This window comes from Aptenodytes forsteri, unplaced genomic scaffold (genome assembly GCF_000699145.1).
Source record: "Aptenodytes forsteri isolate BGI_AS27 unplaced genomic scaffold, ASM69914v1 Scaffold103, whole genome shotgun sequence".
NCBI classification, from domain to species: Eukaryota; Metazoa; Chordata; class Aves; order Sphenisciformes; family Spheniscidae; genus Aptenodytes; species Aptenodytes forsteri.
This window is the reverse complement of record NW_008796051.1, coordinates 5,958,702-5,984,464: the sequence shown is the minus strand read 5'-3', so window position 1 is coordinate 5,984,464 and position 25,763 is coordinate 5,958,702. Positions and strand designations below refer to the sequence as shown.

The 25,763-nt window shown below is 39.0% G+C and overlaps 1 protein-coding gene across 1 annotated transcript in view; it reads left to right on the top strand.

Moving 5' to 3' along the window:
* NELL2 (neural EGFL like 2) overlaps nt 1–25,763 on the top strand; it is a 158,179-nt gene that overhangs the window by 29,037 nt on the left and 103,379 nt on the right. The window contains 6 exon segments of the mRNA XM_009286250.1: nt 7,577–7,750; nt 7,859–7,955; nt 11,949–12,021; nt 12,199–12,281; nt 13,344–13,472; nt 14,747–14,849. Coding sequence (XP_009284525.1) covers nt 7,577–7,750; nt 7,859–7,955; nt 11,949–12,021; nt 12,199–12,281; nt 13,344–13,472; nt 14,747–14,849 — 659 coding nt within the window.

The following is a 25,763-nucleotide window of genomic DNA, read 5'->3' as shown; positions in this document are numbered from 1 at the left end:
AGCAGAGAGATGATTTTAATCATCTAATTCTAATCTGTGATGGTGTTACAATATATGTTAGGTCTCATATATTTTCATTTAATTGGCAGCAGTGGAGTGACGTAATAAAGCTTTTCCCTCTCTTCATGGTTAGGTGGCTTTATGCAACTAATGTTACATTCGTATCTCTTGAGATACTGTGTATTAGGGCCCATAAAGGATGAAATTGCTGGATTGTAGTTTAAGCATTCTTTCCTTTGGTTAATGCTTTTTATATCCTGAAACGGAGCAGTGAAATCAATAGAATATTGTGGACAGGCATTCCTTACACTTAATTGTGTATCTCTACTAATTTATTCAATTTCTGCCTTACTTAGCATGTGTTTTCACAGCTGTTGGTGTCTTGTGATTATCTGCTGTCAAATGGGCTGTACTGTACAGCAGTTTCAGACCTCTTTCGGTGTCTAAGAGGAAATTATCTGCGACAATTTCTCTCTTTTACAGATTTAGCTGTATGAGGAGATAAGTTGTCAGCGGTGAACTCCCAATGCATGAATTTTGTTCTCTCGTTTGACCATTGTATTAAAATAGAGGTGGAACCGTATGCTCCCTGCTTTTGATGTATGAGTATCTGTATTTCTGGACTGCAGTGTGAAGTCTCCTCTTCTCTCCAACACCACAAAATCTGCTGCAAACACATTACACTGAGAATAACTTTAAATATTTACAACTTAAGCCAATGCTGGAGAGTTATGTTGGTTTTGTTTGAGGGGTGCTATCCCCCTCCCCATCAATAACTTGCAGAGTACATGTTAGGTAATAATAACACGGGATTCATTTTCAAGCATTAAAGCTGTATGTGGCTCTTCCCTGTGCCAAAAATAGTAGTAGCCTGTTTCTTCTTTTTAAACCACTTTGTGCTATTCTTTGCTGGCAGAGTGGAGGGTTGTAATGTTCTGTATTTTATTTTTTTTGGTAGTAAGTCTTAGTTGCTGTTTCTTACTATTCTGACAATAATTACGAACCTTCTTAAATTTGTTTGTAACAATCAATTGCTTTTGAATTGGCTTCCTCTAGCGATTTAAATCTCCTCTGGTGTCAGCCGCCTTTTCTTTTGATGCAGTTTGCATGTTTCATCAAAGGTGTCAAAAAAAAGGTCTTTTCTTACATTGATTCACTGCTTTTCTAGTGCGTGAGAAGATTCTGTGGGACAAAGGAGTCTCTCCACTGACTGTTTGGCTGGGCTCTTGCCTCTACCGCAAAAGAGAAAGGTTCCTTGTTTCTGTTGGTTTGGGAGATTAACTTCTATCCCTGAGTGTGTGGTTGGAGTGAAATATTTGTAAAGCAGCCATTTTGTGTTATACTCAGTTTAATGTCTTCATAACGTTGGGAATGACCTGTTTCTTTAAGTGTTGGTTATAAGGGATGCTATTAAATTGATGATGCCTTGTCACTATTGCCTGGATTTTTTTGCTTCAGTTTAGTTTACACTTTGTGACCAAAACAAAAGAAAAAAAGAAAAAAAAAATTGCCAATAGGATGTAAATTCTTGTAATGCACCCACCTTAAAACCACCTTCCTGGTGGAACCACCAACTTCTGTTAAATCAAGTCAGGTTAGCCTGTCTTCTGATGTAAATCATCGCAGTGCCGACTAATCCAGGGTGATTTGGTTGAGAACTTGTTACAAAATGCTCATATGAGCCCGGAGTTTGAGTTGAGACTAGTGGCAGACCTACCTGAATGAGGGACAAAAGATTCGTCCCTGCCTATGACACTGAAAACCACCACTGAAATAGTTGAAATACGAGTTTTGACAGATATCGTTATTCTTCTACTATTGTTTGAAAGTGTTTCTATTAACAAATAAATAACAAAGAAATCTGTATTCTGTCAGGGTAAGAAGTGGGAAGAGTTAGGTTGAAACTGGCTTTTGCTTTTACTAATATATATATCTGAAAGTTGTTTATTGTATTTGTGGTCCTCTTCCTCTCCATGGAGAAACTTTGTCAAGAAAGGGAGTGAGAGGGATGGTTTATGCCATTTGTTTTTACAGTGTTTGATCTCGGAAAGTTTCTTCCCTCCTTGATTTTTAGCAGAAAAGGAAGCTTCAGATAGGCAAGATTGATACTACTGGGGCAGTGTGATAGTGAGAACAAAATGGGAATAAATATATTGATAAATGGGGTTAGTGAGAGAGATGGGAGGCATGAGAGCAATTGCTCAAAGGCAAGAATTGGGTTTCAAAAAGTATTTCCTAGTTTGGGAATTTGATTTCATATTCCCAGCTTGAACAGGGACAGCATGGACAATGTGCCATAATACCAGGTTTGAATTTTTGCAAGGCCAAGCCAGAACCTTTTGGGTGAATAGCTCTTCTTGGAGTGCTTCCGGGAGCTTGGTGGGACCTCAGCTCTTGCTTCTGGCTCCTGCTGAGCTCCCACAAGTGCTGCGGGAAGGCTGGCTGGAAGCCTCACCTTGTCATCAGCAGTAACATTAGAGGGTCCAGGATATCTTGCTCCTGTGATGACCAGGGGCTCTTGGATCATAGCGCTAAGCTCAGCAGAAGCTATGCAGACTCTGCAGATGGGGAAGGCAAGATTTTGCTACCCTGATTTAGGGGCATAGCTGAGCTTAAAGTCTGGGAGGTGAGCAGAGAGATCTCTCAGGTGAGAGGCAAGTTCTTGCCTTCAAAGCCAGCGAAGTCTTCCAGATCACAGCAGCCCCACTGAAGTCAGATGAGGGGCTGCAAGACGTTGATAGAAACAAGATCTTATTGACACATATTTTTCTCCCACATGCTTTATTAGTTTGAGTCGGGTACAGACATGGTGTCTCTCTGCCCTTCCAGTCACCTGTCACCTGGCTGTTCTCTCCCATGAACATCCCGATGTGGAGGGTGTTCCTCACTGCATGTCCCAGCATGGGGCTCCGTCCCCTGTGCACATCAGGAATGCACCTTCCTCCTCTCCAGCTGTCCTCCATAGCTATCCAGTGCAATGAGCAGTCTTTGTGCTGGAACAAAGCTGAAATGGTTGACCTTTTTTGTGGTAGAAGAAAATAAACAGCAGAAGAGATGTAAATGCCAGAATGATCAGTAGCTCGCTGGCTGTGGTACTTCAGAGGCATTTTTCTCGCACCATTAATCTCTGCTCTGCCTGATTTGGAGCAGGGACTTGAACTTGGTTCTTTTCCATCTGAGACAAGTGTCCTGAGGAGTGTCATTCTCTTTTGTTTTCCCCACTTGATGCATTACAAAGCTTTGTTGGCAGTGCCTGGCCAGGGCTAGGCTAGTAAACCAAACAGGGCCCAGGCTGGAGCACTGGCCTGCTGTTGTCCATTCTGCATAATTGTTAGCATCTTCCTTGGCATTCTTTTGTTTCCTGCAATTAGCACCCTTGCTAATGGCAGGGTTTGTGGAGTAGCATTGGCCAGGGACTGTTCCCAACAGGTAGCGTGGAAAAAACCACCCATTTCAGGAAAAAAGCGGGAGAGAGCACCCATATGGGTGCGAGTTGTAGTGGAGCACCACTGTTAATATTTGTCTTCAGGGCAAAGGAATGGGTCTTGCTGGCTTTATTTATTAGTATAGGCATAGGACTTGAAATCAACTTACTGAATTTAGGTTGCTCTTGTACCTGACTTACTCTTTTTCACTGATGAATTCTGCGTAATGGAAGAGCCAAATCAGGTTGACCTGGGAGACTGGTTTTACTGTCCCATTGTTTGTGCACTCTGTTTTGATATGGGAAATACCCTCTTCTGATTTCGACCTCTCTTCACTTGGGATCTCTGCTTTCAAATGGGTAATAACTGTGGCATTAAAGAGGATTTGAGAAGGTCTTTCAGAGAGTCTTAGATTTGCTCTCTCTGTCTCTCATTTTAACAAGCATTTCATCCTGGACCCCACAAGCCTAGCTGCGAGAATATTTGTTTCTATCAAAAGATTTGGTTTTAATGAATGGATCATAATTTTTGAACAAAAATATCCTATGTCAGAAAATTCTTGTCTGGCCCTAAAACTGTATTCAGCAAAAGAAAGGGACAGAAACTGAATGGGTGGCTTTCCTGCCCACTGTGCACTTGCACTAAGTGCTACCAACTTATCCAGAAAAGTAAAGATGATTTTCTTTATTTATCACTCCCTGGCAAAACTGCCAGTCATCTCTTGCCTAGGTATAGCTCTAGGTAGTCAGGGAAAAGGGCAAAGCCAGTAAGGCCAAGCAGTAGTGTAAGTGAGAGGAGGGGACTAGGTTTTTACAGATATAGTGCAGTTGCCACTTGGCATTTAGAATCCATCTGGGGATATTTTGATGCCATATTGTTCTAGGGGATGCACCAAGCGGTAAAAACTCCTAGTTAATGTTTCAGAACACTTTAAGTGTTACTTCCAAATAGAAAAATAAGGCTCACACTCCTGACTGCCCAGTCATCATACCATGGAAAATAGCAAATAATGCGTTGCTGAATGTGGTGGCTGTGCGGCGTGAATTGCTTTTACATCTTCATAATCTACACCCAGCAGAATTGCTTACTGCTATTGTAGCCGTAGTTTGCAATGAATAGGGTCTACTGAGTAGGATCTTTTTTTTTTTTAATGTTTTATGTAATTATACCTAACAAAAAAGCCAGAACTTTTGTATCAAAAATCTTCAGATAAAGATTTTTATAAGTAATGGAGATAAGGATTTTAATTTTTTTCTTAAGTACATACTTCTCTTTAATTTTATTGATTTTCCTTTTCTTCTTAGTGTAGATCAACGAGCCATGAAGAAAACTTTTAACACTATACCTATAAATGTGAGTAGTAAAAGTTTAAAAAAACCCCCACCCTGTAATAAATTCATAAGCAGCAGACATGATATCTTGCCTTAGCTTCTAAAATATTTGTCTACATGCTGTAAATTAAAGTTGATTTTTATTAGTTGCCTGGAGTAAGAGTGGGCAGCTACAGTGTGTTTGCTATGTGAGCAGAGATGCCAAATGAGCGAGTGAGCCACCAAAGACTTGGCATTCCCTCTTCTCAAAGACTGCTACTGCGTACACCAGGACCACCTGGTGTTTCACCTCCTAAATCTCCAGCTTTTTGCTGTACATCCTGACTTCTACTTCCACAGTCTCCGCTGTGCTGGTCTGTCGCAGCCTGAAGAGCAGGTCCTGCTCAGGCTCGTGCCGTTCGCTGGGACGGGCGGTAGCAGCTCCGCAGCTGAGCAGATCTGCTGACTCTCAACTCTTATCCAGCAGTTATGATGGATCAGTGCTGGAGAGCAGAGAAAACATTGCTGTTTTCTGTCTCAAATTCCTCTGGGACATTTGAGACAAATTTCTTCCTCTTATGAAAATAGGCTCAGCCTTAGTCAGTAAATAAGGGATCGCTGTCTGGCTGGTTTCCAAGTAGAGCGACTGATCTTACGGTGGCCTTGGCTGTTGCCTTTGCAATGATTGTGCGTGCACAGAGTGATCTGCGGAGATGCAACAACCTTTTTTCAGGTTGATATTTTCTTCTCCGTATGTCAAACATAGTAAACCTAAGCACGTATCATCTCCCTACTAAGTTAAATCCATTTGACCCAAAGTGTGTGTGGTTTTTGGGGGGTTAAAATCAGGTAGGCTGGTATTGATTAAACAACCACAGAGGTCATGGACATTAGTAAAGGGGGAAGCAGGTTCTCCTGTGGTACTGTGTTTCTCATTGTGGTTTATTTTTTACTTAGAGCCTTGCTTTTCACAGCATAGACGAGTGCCTTGGAGCTGTTGGGGGAAGTAGTAGTGATATTAGTAATGGGAATTCTTTGACTGATGCTCTCCATGTGATGGGTGGGCTGGGCTGGCATGGTGTGGACAAGAAACCAGTGATTCAGCTGATGAGGTTCCCCTGGAACTTTTCAATACTGAGTTTCTTGGTTAGGAGGAGACTGCAGTACAATGCAGTTATTGTTTCCTTTGGGAGTAAGTCCTTCAGGAAACAAGATCACCCTCTTTTCTCTCTCAAAAGATTAGTAATCCTGAGCATACAGAGAAGTTTAGAGTATTTTTGTCACTAGAAATGAGTTTTTAAAATCCAGATGTATTTGTTAATGCTTAGCTTACTTTCTCAAAGACTCTTCCAAACCTTTGGAAAGTGCGTGCCCAAGTGTGTGCTTTGTTACAGCCTCACAGACAGCATGAGAAGCCTCTCTGTGGTCAGACTTCGCATTTCCACCCATACCTGTTTGTCAGTGCTGAGGCTCGTCCCATCTTCTGAAGCTCACAAGACTGAGCCAGAGCTGTGTAAGTCCAGGCAGTTAAGCAAATACGGAAAAGTGGAATGTTCCACCATGAAACACCCTGAAGGAAGGAGACGTGCAGTGAGCCCAACCTCCTCCTAGGGATAATGATTGTACAAGATGGTTTTGACTTGGTCTCATCTTCACTCTTGAAAACTGCAATCATTGTTTTGTCTGTTCTTTAATATAGATAGCCTGTTAAAATAAACGACATCACCCTAAAACATGGGTACACTCAGATTACAAACCACTGTCATGCCTAATTGCAGATGTAGCAGCAAAAATAGACAAAAATGAATTGTCCATTCTCCCAGTTGTTGTGCGTCTTACCACATACTATATTATTTTCCTTGCTCTTTAGGTGTAGGTTGCATATGATTATTAGAGAATCTCCATTTCTGTTTTTCTTTCCTGTCTTAAAAAGCATTTTAGGGGGGGACTTTAAAATGAGAAACTTAGTACTTAGAAGACAAATGGTGTGTCAAGCCTGTTCCCAGAAGAGGTCCGATAGGCACGAAGCAGGCCTGTCTGACTAAGTACGAAGTTTGGTTATGGGGTGCTTTTTAAATTGATCTGCTGGAATTTCACCAGCAAAGCTTGTGTTTGCAATCTGCAAATCTGGTGTATGGTGCACTTATGTTGGTACAGCTGCAATGCTGGTTTTTTACCGTGTATATACGTACATACATATATGTGCATACATATACATACTTGTGTATGTATATACACACACCCCGCAAATACACATACTTATTTAATGAAGTAAATATGTACACATATATAAATTGTTCTGAAGAGTTAGCACTTCTTGATTTTGTCTTTCTTTTGAGAAATTGCACTACGAAAAATGAAAGGAGATGTTAACAGTACATCCGAAAGCAAACAAAGCAGTGTCCAGTCTCAGTTCTTGCTTACTTCCCTGGCTGGTAATGGCTAATGATGTCCCTATTGCAAAACTTGGTGTTGTCTTTTGTGCATTCATGCCTTCAGAGTATCCTTACTGTGCTTTCAGGTTATGAGGCAATTATTCATAATAGGGTAATTATATTTCCAATCAGATCATGTTATGGAAAATAGTGTTGCTAGAGGAAAAAAAATAATTGGCTTGGGATCTTGTGTACTTACATGAAAGTTGGAACCTGCTATTATGTGTTATTGAGAAGAAGAATGCAGTGCAAATCTGGATAGTGTCTACTTTCGTCTTTGTATCTCCTTGCTTGTCTTTTCCCCTCTTTTAAATAGTTCCTGCATGATAACGAGAAGTTGTATTATGTAAAATGTTGCTGTGCTAGTAAGAATGGTTCATGACATGATGGTGCATTTATGGTACAGGTACCTGGAGCTGGAAAGCAGCGGTCATCGAAATGAAATCAGGTTGCATTATCGTTCCGGCAGTCATCGCTCCCACACAGAAGTATTCCCATACATTTTGGCAGATGATAAATGGCACAGGCTTTCCTTAGCAATCAGTGCCTCTCACTTGATTTTACATGTGGACTGCAATAAGTAAGTAAAGAGTGTTGTTTCATAGGAAGTTGTCACATTTGGAACATTCCAGCTCTGAGTAAATGAAATGATAACAACTTGGGACTTTATTTTTTCCTTCCTTTCCAGAATTTATGAAAGAGTTGTGGAGAAGCCCTTCATGGACTTACCTTTGGGTACAACCTTTTGGCTGGGACAGAGGAATAATGCACATGGTTATTTTAAGGTATGCATTCCCTGAAAGGAAAAGACTGAACTTAAATAAAAATGATTGAGGGACTGGAGCATCTTTCATATGAGGAGAGGCTGAGTGAGCTGGGATTGTTCAGCCTAGAGAAGAGAAGGCTCAGGGGAAATCTCATCAATGTGTATAAATACCTGAATGTGTGGGGGGAATGAAGATGAGGGATCCAGACTCTTCTCAGTAATGCCCACTGACAGACCAAGAAGCAATGGGCAAAAACTGAAACACCTGAAATTCCATCTGAACATAAGAAAACAGTTCTACTGTGAGGTTGGTCAGAGTAAGACTACTATGGAGATACTCAAAAGCCATCCAGACACAGTCCTGGGCAACCTGCTGTGACTGATCCTGCTTGAGCAGGGGAGTTGCAGTAGGTGATCTCAGGAGGTGCCTTGCAACCTCAACCAGTCTGTGCTTCTGTAATCATAACACAGTTCTTAGGGCCGTGGTGTGTTGTGTATCAGCATATCTGATGCAGTGAGCTGTGTTTCCATCAAACTGGACTTCACTAAATAAAGTTGCAGAGCCAGAAGCATAGGGCTCAGTGTCACCAAATGACACAGCCAACAGCAGCCCAAGACAGGGAAAGGTAAATGGCCAAGTGCGACAGAATTTCAGGAAATAAATGGTCAGATTATTGTCTGTTTCATAGCTGGATGCATTTTTTGTGTGTCACAGAACACTACAGAACTCCAATTTCATTGCCTTGGTAGGATTTAGATTTCATCACAGTATCTTCTCGGCTCAGAAATGAATGAGATGACTAGCATCAATGAAGGGAATGCTTTTTCCCCCCAGAGGAAGAATATTTGTATGTGCTTTTTGCTTACTGCTTCTGCTTTAACATGTATATATAACAAGCACCTGGTGTATAGCAAGATTGAAAAAGTGAATGCTGTGTTGAACTGGAGTGTAAATTTTGATTCCTCTGAGTCCATTAGGTAGCACTCATTGGTCAAAGCCACTATCTGTGGTTTGGCCTCAATCTTCTCTGGAGCTGCTTTAACAAATGATGGCATCCCTGTGGATGCCTTCCACACTGCAGTCCCATTTTCCACCCGGTAGGCATCTTTTTACTTGAGCTGCAAAACAGAATTGATGATGTTGATCACAGACCCAATCACTTTTTAAAATACGGCCTGCTAAATCTTTTTTCAGCATAAAACACTTCGACTATGGTTTTCACAGCAAGTTCTGTGCTTTTGTGCTAAAATCAGTTTTTGGGTGTTGAAATACTGTTTGCTATACTTAAATGCTAGTTTATATCCTTGTTGTGTATGAAGTCCAGTGGGGCACTCAGATTTGAAAACTGAAGCATGACTTCGTTTTTATTTTTCAATTCAATATGTGTTTCCTTTTCCTCCAGAAGGCTAAAAGGATGTCTGCTAAACAAGCTGCAAAATTATATTTCTGGCTTAAATAAACAGTTGATTCCAAGAATAAAATCAGAAACTATAAATGCAGTGCTTAAACTGATCTCAGATACACTTCATTTATTCTACGTGCTTATAATTAATACTTTTTTTTAATATTCCTTTATTTTTTTGTGCCTTCTCAGTTTTTGACTTGATTATGTTCTTTTTGCCAAATCATAGTCACTACGAAGAAGCTCATTAGGTGTAGAAAAATAAATGCTCCAGTAGTGGACTTTTTTTTTTTTTCTTTCTTTTCAAGAAAGATAAAATTAAACAAAATACATGGAGAATTTTGCCTCAGTTACAAATATAAACCAGCTTAACAGAAATACAAAAATGGATAGCTCTTAGAAGAGCATCGATATAGCCAAAACATACTGTGCTAAGTGATTTCTCCAGCATAATATAGTACCAATGGTCAAACTGCATCTGAAAATGAAAATGACACTGTTGTACAGGAGATTCATCAGTTTAGAAATGAGGACTTTCAACACTTCTTAGTGTTTTGGAGAGCCTATATTTTTAGACACTCACTGTAGGACAACTCCTACTGATCTGATTTTGAGAGGTCCAGGTGCTTAGCTATTTCCGAAAATCAGGCTGCTTTGAGTGGATTAAATGGATTGTCCAGATGGGTCAAGGTACTCAAAATCATTAGTCACTCTGAAAAAGATTTTATTTGGCTGTGTTTGATTTTGAACCTAATATTGCTGCACTAAACCAATGTGCCAGTAGGCATATTCACACTGGGATATATTTGTACCTGTTTCACTTCAGGGTCTGAAGTCTGAGAGAGCAGTTCTGGCTATCTGATTTCTGGTACCGTGTAACTTCTCTCGGTACCTAGCATCCAGCAGTGTGTTAATTTGAACCACTAGGTTCTTTAGGAGCCTGTGCAAAGCCTCTCATGCGCTGTCAGGAGGTCCTGATTTGGGAGCCCAGGTAGGCTAGATGTCACAGCTCCCTGTTGTTACTTTGGGAGAATGAGAAGGAACCTGAATTCCTGGTGAGTGGCAGAGTCAGCTCATATCACAGCTGATGTATGATAAATAAAGCTCCTCAAATAGTTGGAGGAGCTTTACTGTTGGTTAACTGCTAAATCATTTGAATACTTGCCTGTGTGTTTAGTGAAGAGTGTTTTAAACCTGAATGGGTTGGACTCTGCCATTCCTCCTTTTCATGAAAATGCCATAACTTGGGTTGACATGAGTTTGAAGTTGATGACGCCGATGAAGGAAGGGAGGAGAAATTAATGCAGTGAGCTTTTTGGTGTAGAGGTCTTTGCTCCTGACTTCCAGAACACGTGCTGTGGGAGGTCCTGATGTGGGGCCCTGTCTCAGGCACACCTATTTTTTCACTGTTAGCTAATCGCTGCAGCTCCTCGTGCAGCGTGGGGGAGTGTCCAGTTGTCCTAGATCATAGCGTAGTTGTTAAGGGAGAAAGGTAGGCATGGTACTTAAGTACTCTCTTCGTTGCCCTCCAGTGACACCTACTCTTCTCTGTAGGTCACTTAGGTTGCTAAGTCACCCTGCGTCATTCACTTGCGGTCAAAATTCTGGTTCTTTGACTTTGCAACATCTGTATTGAATGCCCTGTGTACGTGGATGAAATGTGAACTTTTGCATTTAGTTTGCATTGTGTTCTTAGTTTCGTGAAACATTCTCTTCATAAGCATGCTGACGCATGTTGTAATTATTTTGCTTTTCCTCCTAAGAAGGAGTTTTGGAGATGCAGGGAGGGAGTCATGGATGAAAGGGACATCTGGAGCGAATATGATAGGATGGCTCACTTTGAAATTGTTATTTGGCCTTTGCTTTTGGAGACCAGCAAAGTGGCTGCTAATTATATCTTAATGACTAAGGATGCATGTAAATTCTGCCTGCAAGCATGGGATCTATTCTTCTGGGTGAAACTGGCCCTTTCCAGATGGCATAGCTGAATTTCACACTAAACTTCCCCTTCCCCTAAGCTCTTGCCAACATGTGACTGTGTAACAGACATGTAGTTTCTTGGCATTCCACATGCTTTATGAAAAGATCCCCATTGATATCATAAAGGGTTTGCATGAATGTGTTTTTCCTGACTCAAGTTTCTTTAATCTTTACTTCTATTTGACAGTTACAGCTTAGTGAAAAATTTGCATTTTATTTAAGAGTGTTTCAAAGTAACTGAAACTGCAGCTGTTTTTCAAATTACTTTTAAAGGTCATTTTCAAGCTTTTCTGCAATGGCTAACTGAAAATAACAATGAATTCTAAACAACCAAACTCTTGCCACATAATTACATCTTGACATTTAATCTTATGTCTTTAAAAATGATTTGGTTCCTATGTCTTCAAAAATGATTCAGTATGTCTGTATTTGTACATCTATCTAGTTTACTTTCTCTTTATTCTTCTATCACTACATTGGTTCCAGGCAAGAAGCTGTGTATTCATAAGTTTTGTTTTTATCAGGCAGTTTTTCTGTGTGGGCTTTAATGTTTTACGTGGTGAATGGAAAACATAATTTTGACAGGTAAAAATAATGTGTCCTTTTTTTTCCTCTCCACTTACACATAGGGCATAATGCAAGATGTGCAATTACTTGTCATGCCTCAAGGATTTATTTCTCAATGCCCAGATCTTAATCGCAGTAAGTCTATTAATTCTTATACCATAAAATGAAAGGTGTGCTTTGTACGTACTTTCTGTCCTACAAGCTTTCTTAAAACCTTGAGTTTCAGTGTATTGGTTGTCAACTTTGACATGATTGAACCTATTGTGAAGACATGGGGTTTTTTTAATTAATATACATATTTTGTTTTTCTAGCATGCCCAACTTGTAATGACTTCCATGGACTTGTGCAGAAAATTATGGAACTGCAAGACATTTTAGCCAAAACATCAGCTAAGGTAATGTTTACTAGGAGTCATGGCATGGGAGAAACGAGGAGTCTAAGGCTTTAATTGCTGTCTTTTTAGATTATTTGTGCATATGTGGGGATGTGCACATGGGTGTGTGTGGAACATCCCTGCATGGTATGTTTATATGTTTGTATTTATTTATCTGTGCCTAGTGTCTATACATACAAATTCCCAGTTCAGAGAGCTTTCTTGTGTTTTAATATTTTTATAGAATCGTATCTTTTAATAGTAAACAGAATCCAAATCCCTGAGCAAGGAAAGGCTCATAGATATTCAAGCTCTATCTATTAGGCTAACAAGTCAGTAAAGCTAGAATGAAATAGGTTGCTGTGCTTATAGTGCTTATTGCAGCAAGACTTATTGGTCCAAGACTTTTCTAGACCTGAGCTGCCAAAGGCATGTTCAGACAAAATATATGCAAAACAAGGAATTAAGAATCCAAAGCAGCATTTTCTTCTTTTTTTCCCCTGGAATATCACACCAAAAGCATTCATGTCTGCTGGTGAACATAGACTAGTCTTCTGGTTTTAAATGTCAGTTCTTTAGATGTCTACAGGAATGCTGTTACCTGGCTGATTTGATACACAAATGTTAACAATGCCTTGATTGAAGTGGAGAAACAATTGCTAACATGTTGGTTTTGAGCTTTATCTCCAATTTTGCCTCTCTACTCAGATTCAGGTCTTTTGTGCATAACCTAATATGTGCAAGTAGTTTACGTAGAGCAAGATTCTTGGTCAGTTCCTACATACAAAGATGAGAAATCAGGGGCCATACCCATCTTGACCTACTCACTTTGTTTCACGATCTCCCTGATGTTAGAGAAAGCTGAAATGCATTGTGTCTTGCTTCTCAATTTCCATCTCTGAATGACTGATGGTTTAATCATATTGTATTTGACAATAACTGTCTTATTATCTTTGACTGCATTTTCCTATGTGTATTCTCTCATCTGCATGCTTGATGATAAGGGGGACAGTTTCAATCATGTTTATACTAATGTGGAAACCACTTACAAATTCAAAACTTTTTTGTGAACTGTAAATACAGTTGTCCCAAGCTGAGCAGAGGATGAACAAGTTGGATCAGTGCTACTGTGAAAGGACCTGCACAATGAAAGGCACGACTTACAGAGAGTTTGAATCCTGGACAGATGGCTGTAAGAACTGCACTTGCATGGTACGGCTACAGTTTGAGTGGAGACTCGGGAACTCTAGTGCTTCCTGTGATTACAGTTTTATTGAGGCAAATAATGAGAAAACTTCCAGGTGTATGCTAGGTAGTAACAACAAAGTGCTAGAAAACCTGTTCTAAATCTAAGGAATAGTATTAATAAATACATTTTCCTATTGTTTCAGCAGTGCCAGCATGTGTAGCTCTCCTATATTTCATATCACCAAAGGCAGATGCTATGCAATATACGTAGCTGTCATGTTATGCCCATGCACTGAGTTGCAAATGGTTTCTCTGGATAATTAATTCCCTGCTTTTTGTCACTATAAACACAGCCTTTTTCTTAGCAAACGATTTAATACATCCCTTGTGCCTGATTCCCTTTAGTTGCCTTTGGTTACATTCAATAAGTAATAAAGAGTAAAATGTCAGGGTCATATGCATGCTCTGTTATATCACAAATGAAAAAGATTTGTTAGGTGGATGGAAGATTCCCAAAGGTATCACAACTCCAGAAGCAATTGCAAGTATCCTTTCAGGTACCAAACCATGGCATATTTGTTATTGTCCGTTCATTTAAAGCTCATTAATTCCATTTGAAGTAATTAAATGCCTAGTCCGAAGGCCATTAGGAAACGATGAAAAGGCTGTTGTTGTCTGTATTGCACCTTAGATTGATTTGCTGCTATCTATAATTTGCTAAATGGTTCTCCTTAAGCTTAGTCTTATTTTGATCTTTATATTTCTGGAGGGATGTTAGTTTTGCTTTTAGAGTTTTGTGGTTGACGAGAAGACGACAGTCCATGGTATTAAACCTGGCTGATAGCTATTTAAAATGCTTTGAATTTAGTGTTAAATGCATTACGTATTTTTGTCTCAGGTTTTTCTTGCAGCTATGATATTATTACCTTTTATAAACGTATTGCCTCTTATGTAAAAATCAGAAGGTATTGTTCTGTGAGGTTGTTATTTCACACTAATCTGTCAGTTTGCAGCTGATTGGCAGAATGTTTTACCTCCAAATAGATTTGCCTCTAAAAAAATCTTAGATCATTATAATCTCAAAGAACACATCATACATGTCTGAAAGATTGCCTGGATGATATTCTAAACGTATAGTTTCTGTTCTTGTAGTTATTAAAAGAACCACGTTAAAATGTCTTTTTGGGTATTGTTAGGGAGTTCATTGCATTTAAAAATAGATTTTAAATTCCTGTGTTTGAGAACATCTCTGCTCTTGCTAAATATATCTACCAGTTAAACACCTTTTGTTCTTCTAGAATGGTACTGTGCAGTGCGAGGCTTTGATTTGCCCCCTCTCTGACTGCCCGCTTAACTCTGCGCTGGCGTATGTGGATGGCAAGTGCTGCAAAGAATGTCAATGTAAGTTTTACTGCAGTGCTTCCTTCTAATGAATATTTTGAAATCTGTAAAGAAAACGAACCTTCCTGTAAACATGTCAGTGAAAGAACTGGTCAGGGAATGAAATATTTGGGTTAAGGAATGAAGGAATTTAGACTTCCTTGAAATATTTTGGGAAATTGATAACCAGAACGTTTTCATTTTTCAGTTGCAGGTGTTTTTTTTTTATTTTAGTTGTGGTTTTTTTTTTTAAAACATAGATATTTCGTATCAATGTTTAAAAAGAAGTTATTTAAAACTTTAAAAAAATGTAAACATTAAAAAAAAATTAAAAAATTTAAAAGTTATTTATAGTCTATCTTTTACACCAAACCGCTAGAAATTCAAGAATGATTGCCTGGTGTTTGTTTTGACCAGTGTTTCTAACACCTCTATCTCAAAAAGAATGTACTTTCAAACTGACATTGTCGTGCTAGAAATGGAGGTTCAGATTTATGATTCTTCTTCTGTAATTAAGGGAAAACTCATACTAGACCCAAGAGACCAGCAAAAACCAGACACCTAGAAATGTTCTTTCACAAAAGGTCAGGCAGAATTATATAAGAAACTGGCTACAGGTAATTTAATATTGTCATTTAAGACAGGTGATTACCTTTTGGTTTTATAGCATTTTGGTTTTGTTGCAAGTAGGGCCAGAGGAGGGGAATTTTAGGTTAATCACTATCTAGATGGACTATATATAATATTTCAGGTTGATTATGGACATGTATCGCATATGTGATAGTTATTTATTTTAGGCCACAGTGGAATCCATGCTTGAAATTGAGCATGAGATGCACACACTTCTTTATTCTGTAGATGTTGAGATTTTTCTGTGTGGTTTTGTCACTCTTCTACTGCTGTATAAAACTTCTTACAGAGTATAGAGAAATATATATATGGTTAAAATGAAATGTTGTAAGATAAAATTCAGGAAGATGTTTTGTACTCCATTGATCTTGCTCCCACAGGAGTTTATTAATATTTAATTGTGTTAGAAGTTACACAAACCATCCCATTTTATGAAACCTTATTAACTTACTCAAGTAGATTAATTCTAATTGAGAGGAAATGAGAATTCAAATACTTATTTTTTTTTAACCGGCTACACAGAATTTCCATGCGTATTAGATGGCTCAGGGAACTGGTAAGTCAGGGATGTGAGATGTGTGGAGTTCAAACCTCTATTTGACTCTTTGACCATGTTGGCAGAGTTTGAAACCCTGATCCTCTGCAGTATGTTTTTGTAATGTACCGCCTGTGAATTGAGTTGGGAATTCTCCATCGAGATGTTAATGGGGAAGCGCTCACATCATAAGGCTTCTTACGAAGTTGTTTTTCTTGGGAGTCTTGACAAAGGTCAAGAAATGTGAATGAGCATATGGACACTGAGCTTGTCATACAGCATGACTACTTCTCCTTCCAATTAAGATACAGTTCTGGTACAGCATACTGTGAAGTTTACTCTGATATTGCCTTTTTGATATTCTTAATATTATCAAAAGCCTTTTAGCTTCCAGTTCTGTTAATTTGATGCCAGTACATAAATCAATTTGTAACTAACATGCACACATATAACTCTCTTGACAAACTACCAGAAAAATGATTAGATCAAAAAATAAAAATGAAAATGTCCTTTGAAAAATTATTCCTAATTTCATCTAGGTTATTTAAAGAGCCATTTAAAAAAATTAAACAACTTTTTAAGTGGCCAACTCCCTGGAACCAAAGGATGGAGAATGTAAATTGGAGTCCCATTGACAAGGTAGTTAAATTCCAGTGTAAGAGTGTAAAAAGTGGAAGTTAGAGCAATGGAGACTGCAGGACCCTCACTTATTCTCCAGGCCAGTTTGGTGGAAATGCTGAGTTGTCACTGAGTTCATATATGTGTGCCAGCTGTACCCTGTCTTCTTGGTGTCTTCAGCTCAAGGTCTGAGTTGATTGAGGTCAGCGTGCTCATTGGACCACAGTTCTTGCTCGAGGGGTCAAAGCTGTGTTCTTCCATTTGGATAGGTTCTGAGAATAACTTTTTTGTTCTCAATTCTTAGAACAATATCAGGGGATGTGGCATCTGACTAGATTACGTAGAGCAAACACAGATGGCTTATAATTGGGAAAGCAGCTAATTAGGGTGTGTTGCTCAAGAAGCCACTGTCCTTAGTATTGAACAATCAATCATAAATGCTGAGAAAAAGTGATGCCTAATACACTGTTCTTTAGCTGAGTTCACTGTTTGTTTCAAGACAGAACATAGAATCATAGAAGCATAGAATGATTTGGATTGGAAGGGACCTTTAAAGGTCATCTAGTCCAACCCTTTTGCAATGAGCAGGGACCTTTTCAACTGGATCAGCTTGCTCAGAGCCCTGTCCAACCTGACCTTGAATGTTTTCGGGGATGGGGCATCTACAACCTCCCTGGGCAACCTGTTCCAGTGTTTCACCACCCTCAGCGTAAAAAATTTTTTCCTTATATTTAGGAAATGAATTTCAGCCCAGCCCAGCATTTAAATATTGGATTGTGCAGCTTTTTTGTATCTCATTTGATGACATTTTCAACACTTGAGGAATTTCAGCACAACTGACTCTTCATGTTTTTTCTTAAATATTTAGTTCAGGGAAGAACACTTAGTAAGTAAAGTTGTGATTTTTTTTTTTTTTTTTAACCGATACTGCTTTGACTTTGGTTCTTCTTGTAAGCCAAAAAAAAAAATATAGTAACAAACCCTGACCTTCTCCCCTAACTCTGTACTTTTGTTTGAGGACATTCAGACAACTTGTTCTGTTTTGTCTTGTGTGAAGGTTGATGCTGCTAGCATAAGGAATGGCAGTGCATGCAAATTATCATTGTGTTTTCTATTGGCCGTAATGCGCTAAAAGAAGCAATGATCTTCCAAGGCACATAAATTGGCCAATGTGTTGGATATATGTGTCAGCTACAGACAAGCTATTCAACACAAAATTCAGTCAAGCTACCAGAGCGTATATCTTAGATCAATGGGAGCTTCCTGTAGAGAATTGTTTGGAGCTGGAAAGCAGAGACCACTTTCTTTTCTATTCCCAACGCAATTTTAAACCTATCCAAGAAGGTATGTGCAAGGGATCATTAAATTCTTTTCTCCTCTGCAGAGACAAATGCATTGTGTGGTGATAGGCACTGATACAAATCAGGGAGAGATTAAGCTCCCCTACTGACCCTATAAAGTATTGCTTTAGACCACAGAGTTGGCTTAAGAAGTACAAGGACAAGTTCATTTATTTTAAGTGAATTGTGGAAGGACTGCCAATGTCTTAGTAGCTGAGACAATTGCTATTTGGTCAGCAAATCTTTTTATGGTAACTTTTTTATTAGTTGGTGTATTAACACTAAAGCATCATTTCCAATAGCCACGTGATATATGCACTTTTTTAAATGGAGCCAGTGTATTTTTAACAAATTGGCTGATTTTTATCTTTTTAAGGCCCAAAGTGATATTTTTACCAGTATCTGGTGCTGTAATAATTCCCATCATCAAAGACTGATCTCCAGGAAGAAACTGCTCTCTTCTCATCACTGTCCTCCTCCCAGTGACATTGCAGATACTTATAGGCCTAATCCCAAACTATTTAAATCTATCCCAACAGATTTCAGTGGAGGTTAAAGTCTGAGTCGTTATGTTTAAATCTGCAGGCTGTGATTTTTCCATGCACTTGTTTTTTTTTCTGAAACGGGGCATTTGTTGGTTTTCTGGTGCATTGTAGCCAAATCCACACTCTAACACAAGTATTTTAAGCAACTGTGAGAAGCATAGGGCTGCATTGGATTAGCTCACACTTCTGTTGCTAGCAGGTGTGGAGAGAGAGCATATAGAGGGGTTATATAACTTGGGAAGGATTTTTGAACAAAATAACACAAATATGGACATGGTAGCTCTTATGCATGAGTTTCTGATGCAGTGATCTGTCTTGCTAGCTCACAGAAACTTTTCATTTTATAATTAAAATTGAGAAGATTCTCCCTTTTGCTCTTCATGATGCATTGATTTTTCCCCAAAGCTACACACCCTTCTGCAAGCTTCAGCACTTGTAGCCCTACTGACATAGAGAGAAGGAGCTGTGAAAGCCCATCTGCTTCTCATTTGCACAGCAATTGACCATCAGAAAGAGTGCAAAGTTTTTATCAAGAAACTTAAGGAATATTAAGCTTCCTCTGAAATTCATCATTTATCCAGGTGGATTGAAGTATTATGGACTTAAGCCTGTGGTGCTCACTAAGTTTCATCTTTTCACAAAATTGCCACCTTTATTCCGGGCTGAAGGAGTGGCATCATCTTGCCTTAGGTGACGTGCGTCGGTGGCAGCGTGGCATGCCAGCCCCCGCCTTGTTTGCCCAAGTGCCAGAGGAGCTTCTCCTACATTCAGTGTGGCACAGAGAAGAGGCTGCAGCTCAGAGAAATTATTGAGCAACAGGATTAGTGAGCGCTGACTGAACAGGCCATCTTATCCTTGCAGTAAATCAGAAGAAGGGGCAGTCTGGAAACCGAAGAGCAGCTCCAGCAGGCTGGCTGGGACACGGCATGGGTCTTGAGGGCTGCGGGGCAGCCAGCAGGCTCAGGGTGACAGAGCAGGCATCAGTACTGGAGGAAGAAGAGGCAGTTTTTAGCAGTGAAGCAATGATTAGTCGTTTATCATAGCTTTTTTAAAAAATGCACACTTTAGAATATAAAGGCAAAGCAACATTCTGGTGAATGCAAAAGGTTAGTTGCTTTTTGATTATAAATATTTATATGTGACTTTTTAAAGATACAAGTGCAAATAGAGCATAAATTCTGTTATTTTGAGTTTTTTTTTTTAAGGTGAAAAATCAGATAAATTAGCCTACTTCAGGATAGTACTGAAAGATCTCTGGAATATAGCCAGCACTGGATTATTTCCTAGAGCCACGTTATTTATTATAATCTCCTGTAGTCAGCATGCAGAACTTCCAAATTTTATTTAGCATTTAGTAGAACAGTGTCCATTTAGCCTCTGCTTTCTGGATTTTCTGTGCCGAAATGATTCACATCAACCTTATTTCTCAGGCTTTTGTAGGTCAATAAAATCAGTGGAGCTATTTTAGATTTACAAAGCTATAGCGGAAAAGCATAATTGATGCATGTATTATTTGTGAATCCAGCATAGCTCCTACAATCTCAGAGTCTCACAGAATGGTTGAGGTTGGAAGTGACCTCTGGAGGTCATCTGGTCCAAGCCGCCCAGCTCAAGCAGGGCCACCTAGAGCTGGTTGCCCAGGACCGTGTCCAGACGGCTTTTGAATATCTACACAGATGGAGACTCCACAACCTCTCTGGGCAACCTGTGCCAGTGCTCGGTCACCCTCACAGTAGAAAAGTGCTTTCTTGTGTCCAAATGGAATTTCATGTGTTTTAATTTGTGCCCGTTGTCTCTTGTCCTGTCACTGGGCACCACTGAGGACAGTGTGGCTCCCTCTTCTTCGTTTCCTTCCATCAGGCGTTTGCACACATTGGGTCTCCTCAGAGCCTTCTCTTCTCCGGGAAGCATAACATCTCAGGAAGCTGAGCACTGAGACACTCTAAGAATGTTTTGGGGCCTTTCCTATGTTGAACTCAAAGCCAACTGAAGACAGTGGAAAGACTGCCCTTGGCTTTGATAGGCAGGGCCAATCTCACCCTTGACCCTAGCTGCTCAGGCTCTGCTATATTTTCTATGGTAAAGCTATAGAAATTTTCAAACTACTCTTATACCATAGCAATATATTCGGTTTATATCTGTTATATATCCAATGGCAGAATTGTCAGGGGCTTTTCGGTGCAGAGCTTGTAGTCTCCAATGACCTTTGTTCTTTGTAAGCTGGGCAGTATATCTCCATCAGAAGGGAAACGCTGAGTCTTTTCACTCGCAGTTCCCTTCTGAGCAGGAAACTCCTCGTATGTCTGTTGTTCTGTGTAAATTAAAATACAGCTTACAGCAAACTGAAATACAGCTTACAGTAATTGGACTTCTTAGAATATTTTGCTTCTACATTTCCTTTCCTCCTTCCCCACGTCCTTTGAATTTCATTGCTCCGCGTTAGCAGAGGAGGACTGGGGGAGTCAGTGCACTGTGCCTCAGTCAGACTTTTCATGCATCAAAGTGTAGCTCCCTCCTAGGCGAGTGGCTTTTTAGCTATTCTGGACCCCATGCATTATGGAACTCCACTGGAAGACTCTAGATCTGGAGGCAATGTATCAGTAGATGAGGAGAATTCCAGTTAATGGTAAAGTCATCTAGTTTTAGTCTTACTGTGTGCCTGAGGAATGAATTATAAAATAAAGTATGCTTAAGAAAATCCTTATTCATTAAAATACATTACACTGAATGTGTAGCAATCTGCACTAAAGAAGAAATTGGAACCATAATATCGGTAATTTTGTTGGTAGAGAATTAAAAATATTTTTTTACATGGGAAATTTTGCTGTAGGCCGTGCTGTGCTCTCCCCTGCTCTTCTTATAACCTATTTTGTTGAGGATAAAGTATGCTTAAGAAAATCCTTATTCATTAAAATACATTACACTGAATGTGTAGCAATCTGCACTAAAGAAGAAATTGGAACCATAATATCGGTAATTTTGTTGGTAGAGAATTAAAAATATTTTTTTACATGGGAAATTTTGCTGTAGGCCGTGCTGTGCTCTCCCCTGCTCTTCTTATAACCTATTTTGTTGAGGCTGTCTTGGAAAAGAACCTATTCTTTTCCATTCCTTTTTCATTATGTTCTTACCAGGGAGTTACATTTCACAAAATGTAAAATACCTGCAGCGTATTATTATTTTAATTTATTTCCAGTGCAAATAAAACATTAACATACATTAGATATGAATATTTTGGCTTTCAGACAGCTGTGAGTGGACAGATTGGCAGTGTTCCAGTCTCTAATAAGTTAGTACCCTGATTTTAGTAATGCTGATTTCACCAGAATTTGCTTAGTCAGGTGGCTATGAAATAATAAAAAAAATTGTGGTTCTATTTATAATTACAGAAATCACATAGGATATGTGGGTGTTCACATGGCTATGCGTTGATTCAATATGTTTGTTCTCACCAGTGATGTGCTAATGTCACTCTGCATCTGCATCATTGGAGTGTGGGGCTTTTTGTTGTTGTTGTTTTGGTTTTGGGTTTTTTGGGGGTTTGGTATTTTTTTTTTTGGTCGCATAACCAGGAGCACATTGCCAAATCAGCAGCTTGTAGCTGATGTTCTAGTTTCTGCGTGGAGCTTTTCCTCTGTAGTTCTTGCAAATTTCTGTACTACCAGTAACAATGATCTTTAACGGGCGTGTGTTCTGAAAAGAGCAGAACTTGACTTTAGCTGAAAACCCCAAAACTGCAGTTTTTGGACAAGGTCACAGAAGAGTAACACGTTGGAGTCAGAGAGCACTTCATGGAGCTGGATAGGGCAAAATACCAAAAACCAACCAACCAATCAAACGAGACTCATGGCTTGTTGAGACCCATGCAGTTTTCAAAGACCAGTTTGCACCCGACATACTCTTATTCATAACAGGATTGCCACATTGACAAGGGTCATCTGGGTAGAAAGCTGGCCTAGGGGAGACACTGGTAGGAGCCATGGGAGTGTAAAAGAAGGCACACGTACAGTTTTCTGACAGTGCCTATGTCATGTGAAAAAATGGGAAGGTTGTGAATGCTGAAACTCAATAAATAAAATACTGAAAAAACGCCACCACAAAACCGTCAATAATGTGATCTTATTTCCCTGGCAGTCTGAGGAAGGGATGGTAAAATATGAGTGAAGTTGATTCAGTGAGATTAATATAAAACGATGTATACTGTTGTCCTTTATTTGTCTTTTTGTAAAGATAATGATTTAAACCAGTGGCTTTCAGTCTTTTGGACTGCAGAAGGTTGACATTTTTTTAGTGGAAACGTGTAGTGAATAAAGCCTTCTACTGCTTGGTTAATTCTCTTAGCCATCACTTGCAGATATCTGAAGTGTGACGTATAGACTTCCAGGCTGTTATTGGTCACTGTTTCTACATTTGTCAGCTCATAAAATATATTCGACTTCAAATAATGGCCACTTTGTCCCATGTGACAGACAACTTTAAAATTGAAATCTCAGCGGATATGGTGTAACAGTCCTTTCTCGTACTTTCCTCATCTGTTCCTTTCAAAACAATCATTGCAGTCCTCTTTATCTGAAGAGTTTCTGCTACTTGCTTTCTTCACTGTACCTACAGTACAGTGAGATACAGATACAGTGCTGTATCTACAGTGATTCTCATGTTTTTGTATCACTGTTCTGCATCTTTGCCAATATAGGGTTTTTACTAATTTTTGCCTTTTTTGGGGGGTTTTATTTGGTACCAGTTTCCGCTAAGAAGAAAGCTCTGTCCATTTGTTTGGGAGGGTAGTTGACCATCCTAAGCCTTCCTGTACGGAGTAGCTGACTGTGTTTTTTTCCTACTACTTGTTGAAATGATTTCTGTAACTTTCTGCTTGGAAATGAAAATTCTGATAATCCCCTGGTTGCCCTTGGAAAAAGTTTATGTAAACTTTTTTCAAGTATAATTTTGACTGGTTTCCCAGATTTCTTTTTATTTATAATTGATGACCTTTGGTTAAAATCCCTTAAAATTATTTAATATCTAGATTTTTTTCCCTAACAGGTGAATAAAATTTGAAGGTATTATTAGGTTTATTGTTTTGCATTGTCATAAGCTATTATGATGAAGAGGAGCTTTTTTATCTTGCTTATTTCTGATGGCCAGTATATACTTACATATAGTAGTGTTAGAATGGTATTACAGTGACATCATTGTTTGATGTAATAAATTGGGGCAGAAAATGCCTGGTTTCAATTTTCGGATTTTTTTTTTGCTATCCTGAAAGCAAAGCAAGAAAATATGCTTAACTCATCTGGAAAATAGGCACATACCTGTTATTTCTAGTGAGGGAGTACTTCAAATACTTTGAAGGTAGAGAAGATGAACTGGCATGATTCTCCCTATATCATTATTACTTTGACAAAGAGATGTAAATTCAGTTATTGTTTCCTTAAGATGCTTCTTCAGGTTATATTCATATTCATCAAAGTGCAGCATCCTCTCTAGGCACATTTTACAGGCTTGTGAAGAAGGAGTTTGTTTTGTAGATACTTCCATCGTGCCGTATCCAGCAGCTTTGTTAGATCCTCAAGGCACCTAAATGAGAAATCAGATCTGAGTATAGCATAGAAGGGATAACAATCTTGCATATGGTTCTTGTGAAGTTCTCAGACAGGCTTCTTAATAGTAGTAGAATATGACTTCAGAATGCTTAAATCTTGTCCATAGTCTTCTGTGGCTCTCTACGTATAGAGTTGGTAGTATGATTTAAGCACCTAACCACAAATTTTTCATTTCACTAATTTTGCAGTATTTTATTGCAGAGTTGCTATGAAGAAATGTGGGAATAAGTAAATACATTAAAAAAACCAGAAAATTAAAATAGACATATAAATAAATAAAGGAATCACATCCTCATTTTCATGCATCAGTTCAACCATCTTGATTCACACATTTGCACCTTTGCTCCTGTTTCCAGTGTGACATCTTGAGTCCCGTGAAAACTCAATGGAGGTAACAGGTTGATTCTTACAGTGTGGGCAAACAGATTAAAAATCCTCACCTTGGCTTCTGCTGTACTCTGAAAACTGGTCTGTGTGTACCTTGCAACAGTCTTTCATCATCTGGGAAGCTATTTACCAGTACTGTTTAAAGCAAGTCCCAATCATTCTTCTTTCTTGCTGACAATTGATCATGGACAGCAAGAGCCCTGTCCTTCGTTCTTTCCAATAAAATTCCATGTTCTGAAGTCTAACCTCTTCTAAACGTATGTGAACAGATATCAATGTCTGTTAAATAAAATCCCAAGGTGGTTGTTGAAATAAAATATTTTGTGGAACAGAAGAAACTCTCTCCCTTGGAGAATGACAGCCCTTTGCGTTTCCCCCCCCTCCAAAAGCTTGAAGGTCATATTGCAAAACAGACTTGATGCTGCTATTTAGAGTGCAGCTCTTAGCAGACCACGATTGACTTGGAAGTAGGTAGATGCAGTGAGCAAATTTATTTAAGTAGCTGTACTTGTTATCACTATTAATTATTTGTATTAAGGTACTTTTAAAACCCTGCTGTTATGAAGAGCTATCAGTCTAGTTACTGTACACACAAGACAGTCCTCTGTTCTGCAGGATTTGACAATTTAAGTGTAAGAGAAGAGATAAGACACTGGATATAGAGCCAAAGATGTGGGGAGAGTAAGGGAAAACTAAAATAAATGAGTCGTTGTCCTGTCAGGCTTCTCTCTCAGGTGTGTCTCTGCACTTCTGGCTAGACGTTCTTAAGCTCTGACCTGGGGCTGTTGGCACTGTGGGCTATGCCTTGTTTTCATAGTCAGACTTGTGTCCTTCAGGAAAAATACATACTGAGTTACTGATATTTATTCAAGATTTGAGGGCAAAATTTTTCTTTTTTCTTTCTCTCAAGATATTTACTCCCATTGTTTTAGCTCTTAGAACAACAGAATTTAGAGGGAGGGGGAAGGAGAAACTAATTTGACTTTTCAATATAATTCAGTATTGTAATAAAGTTGTCTTATGTCTTCAAAGCACATTTCTAGCATTATGGTTATTTGCTCCTCACATTTCTTGTGGAAATACTGAAGTATTCCCCATGTATTGAGGTGATGTGATCACAGGCAGATTCATTTTCTCAATCCCAATAAAGTTCTCTAACAAAACTAGATTGCTCCACAGGAAAGACAGTACTTGTTCTTGCCAGGGCAACACCCCAAATTTCTTATCTGTCAAGTTTGATCATCATAAGTCCACTGTTCCTTTATAATTCTACTGAATAT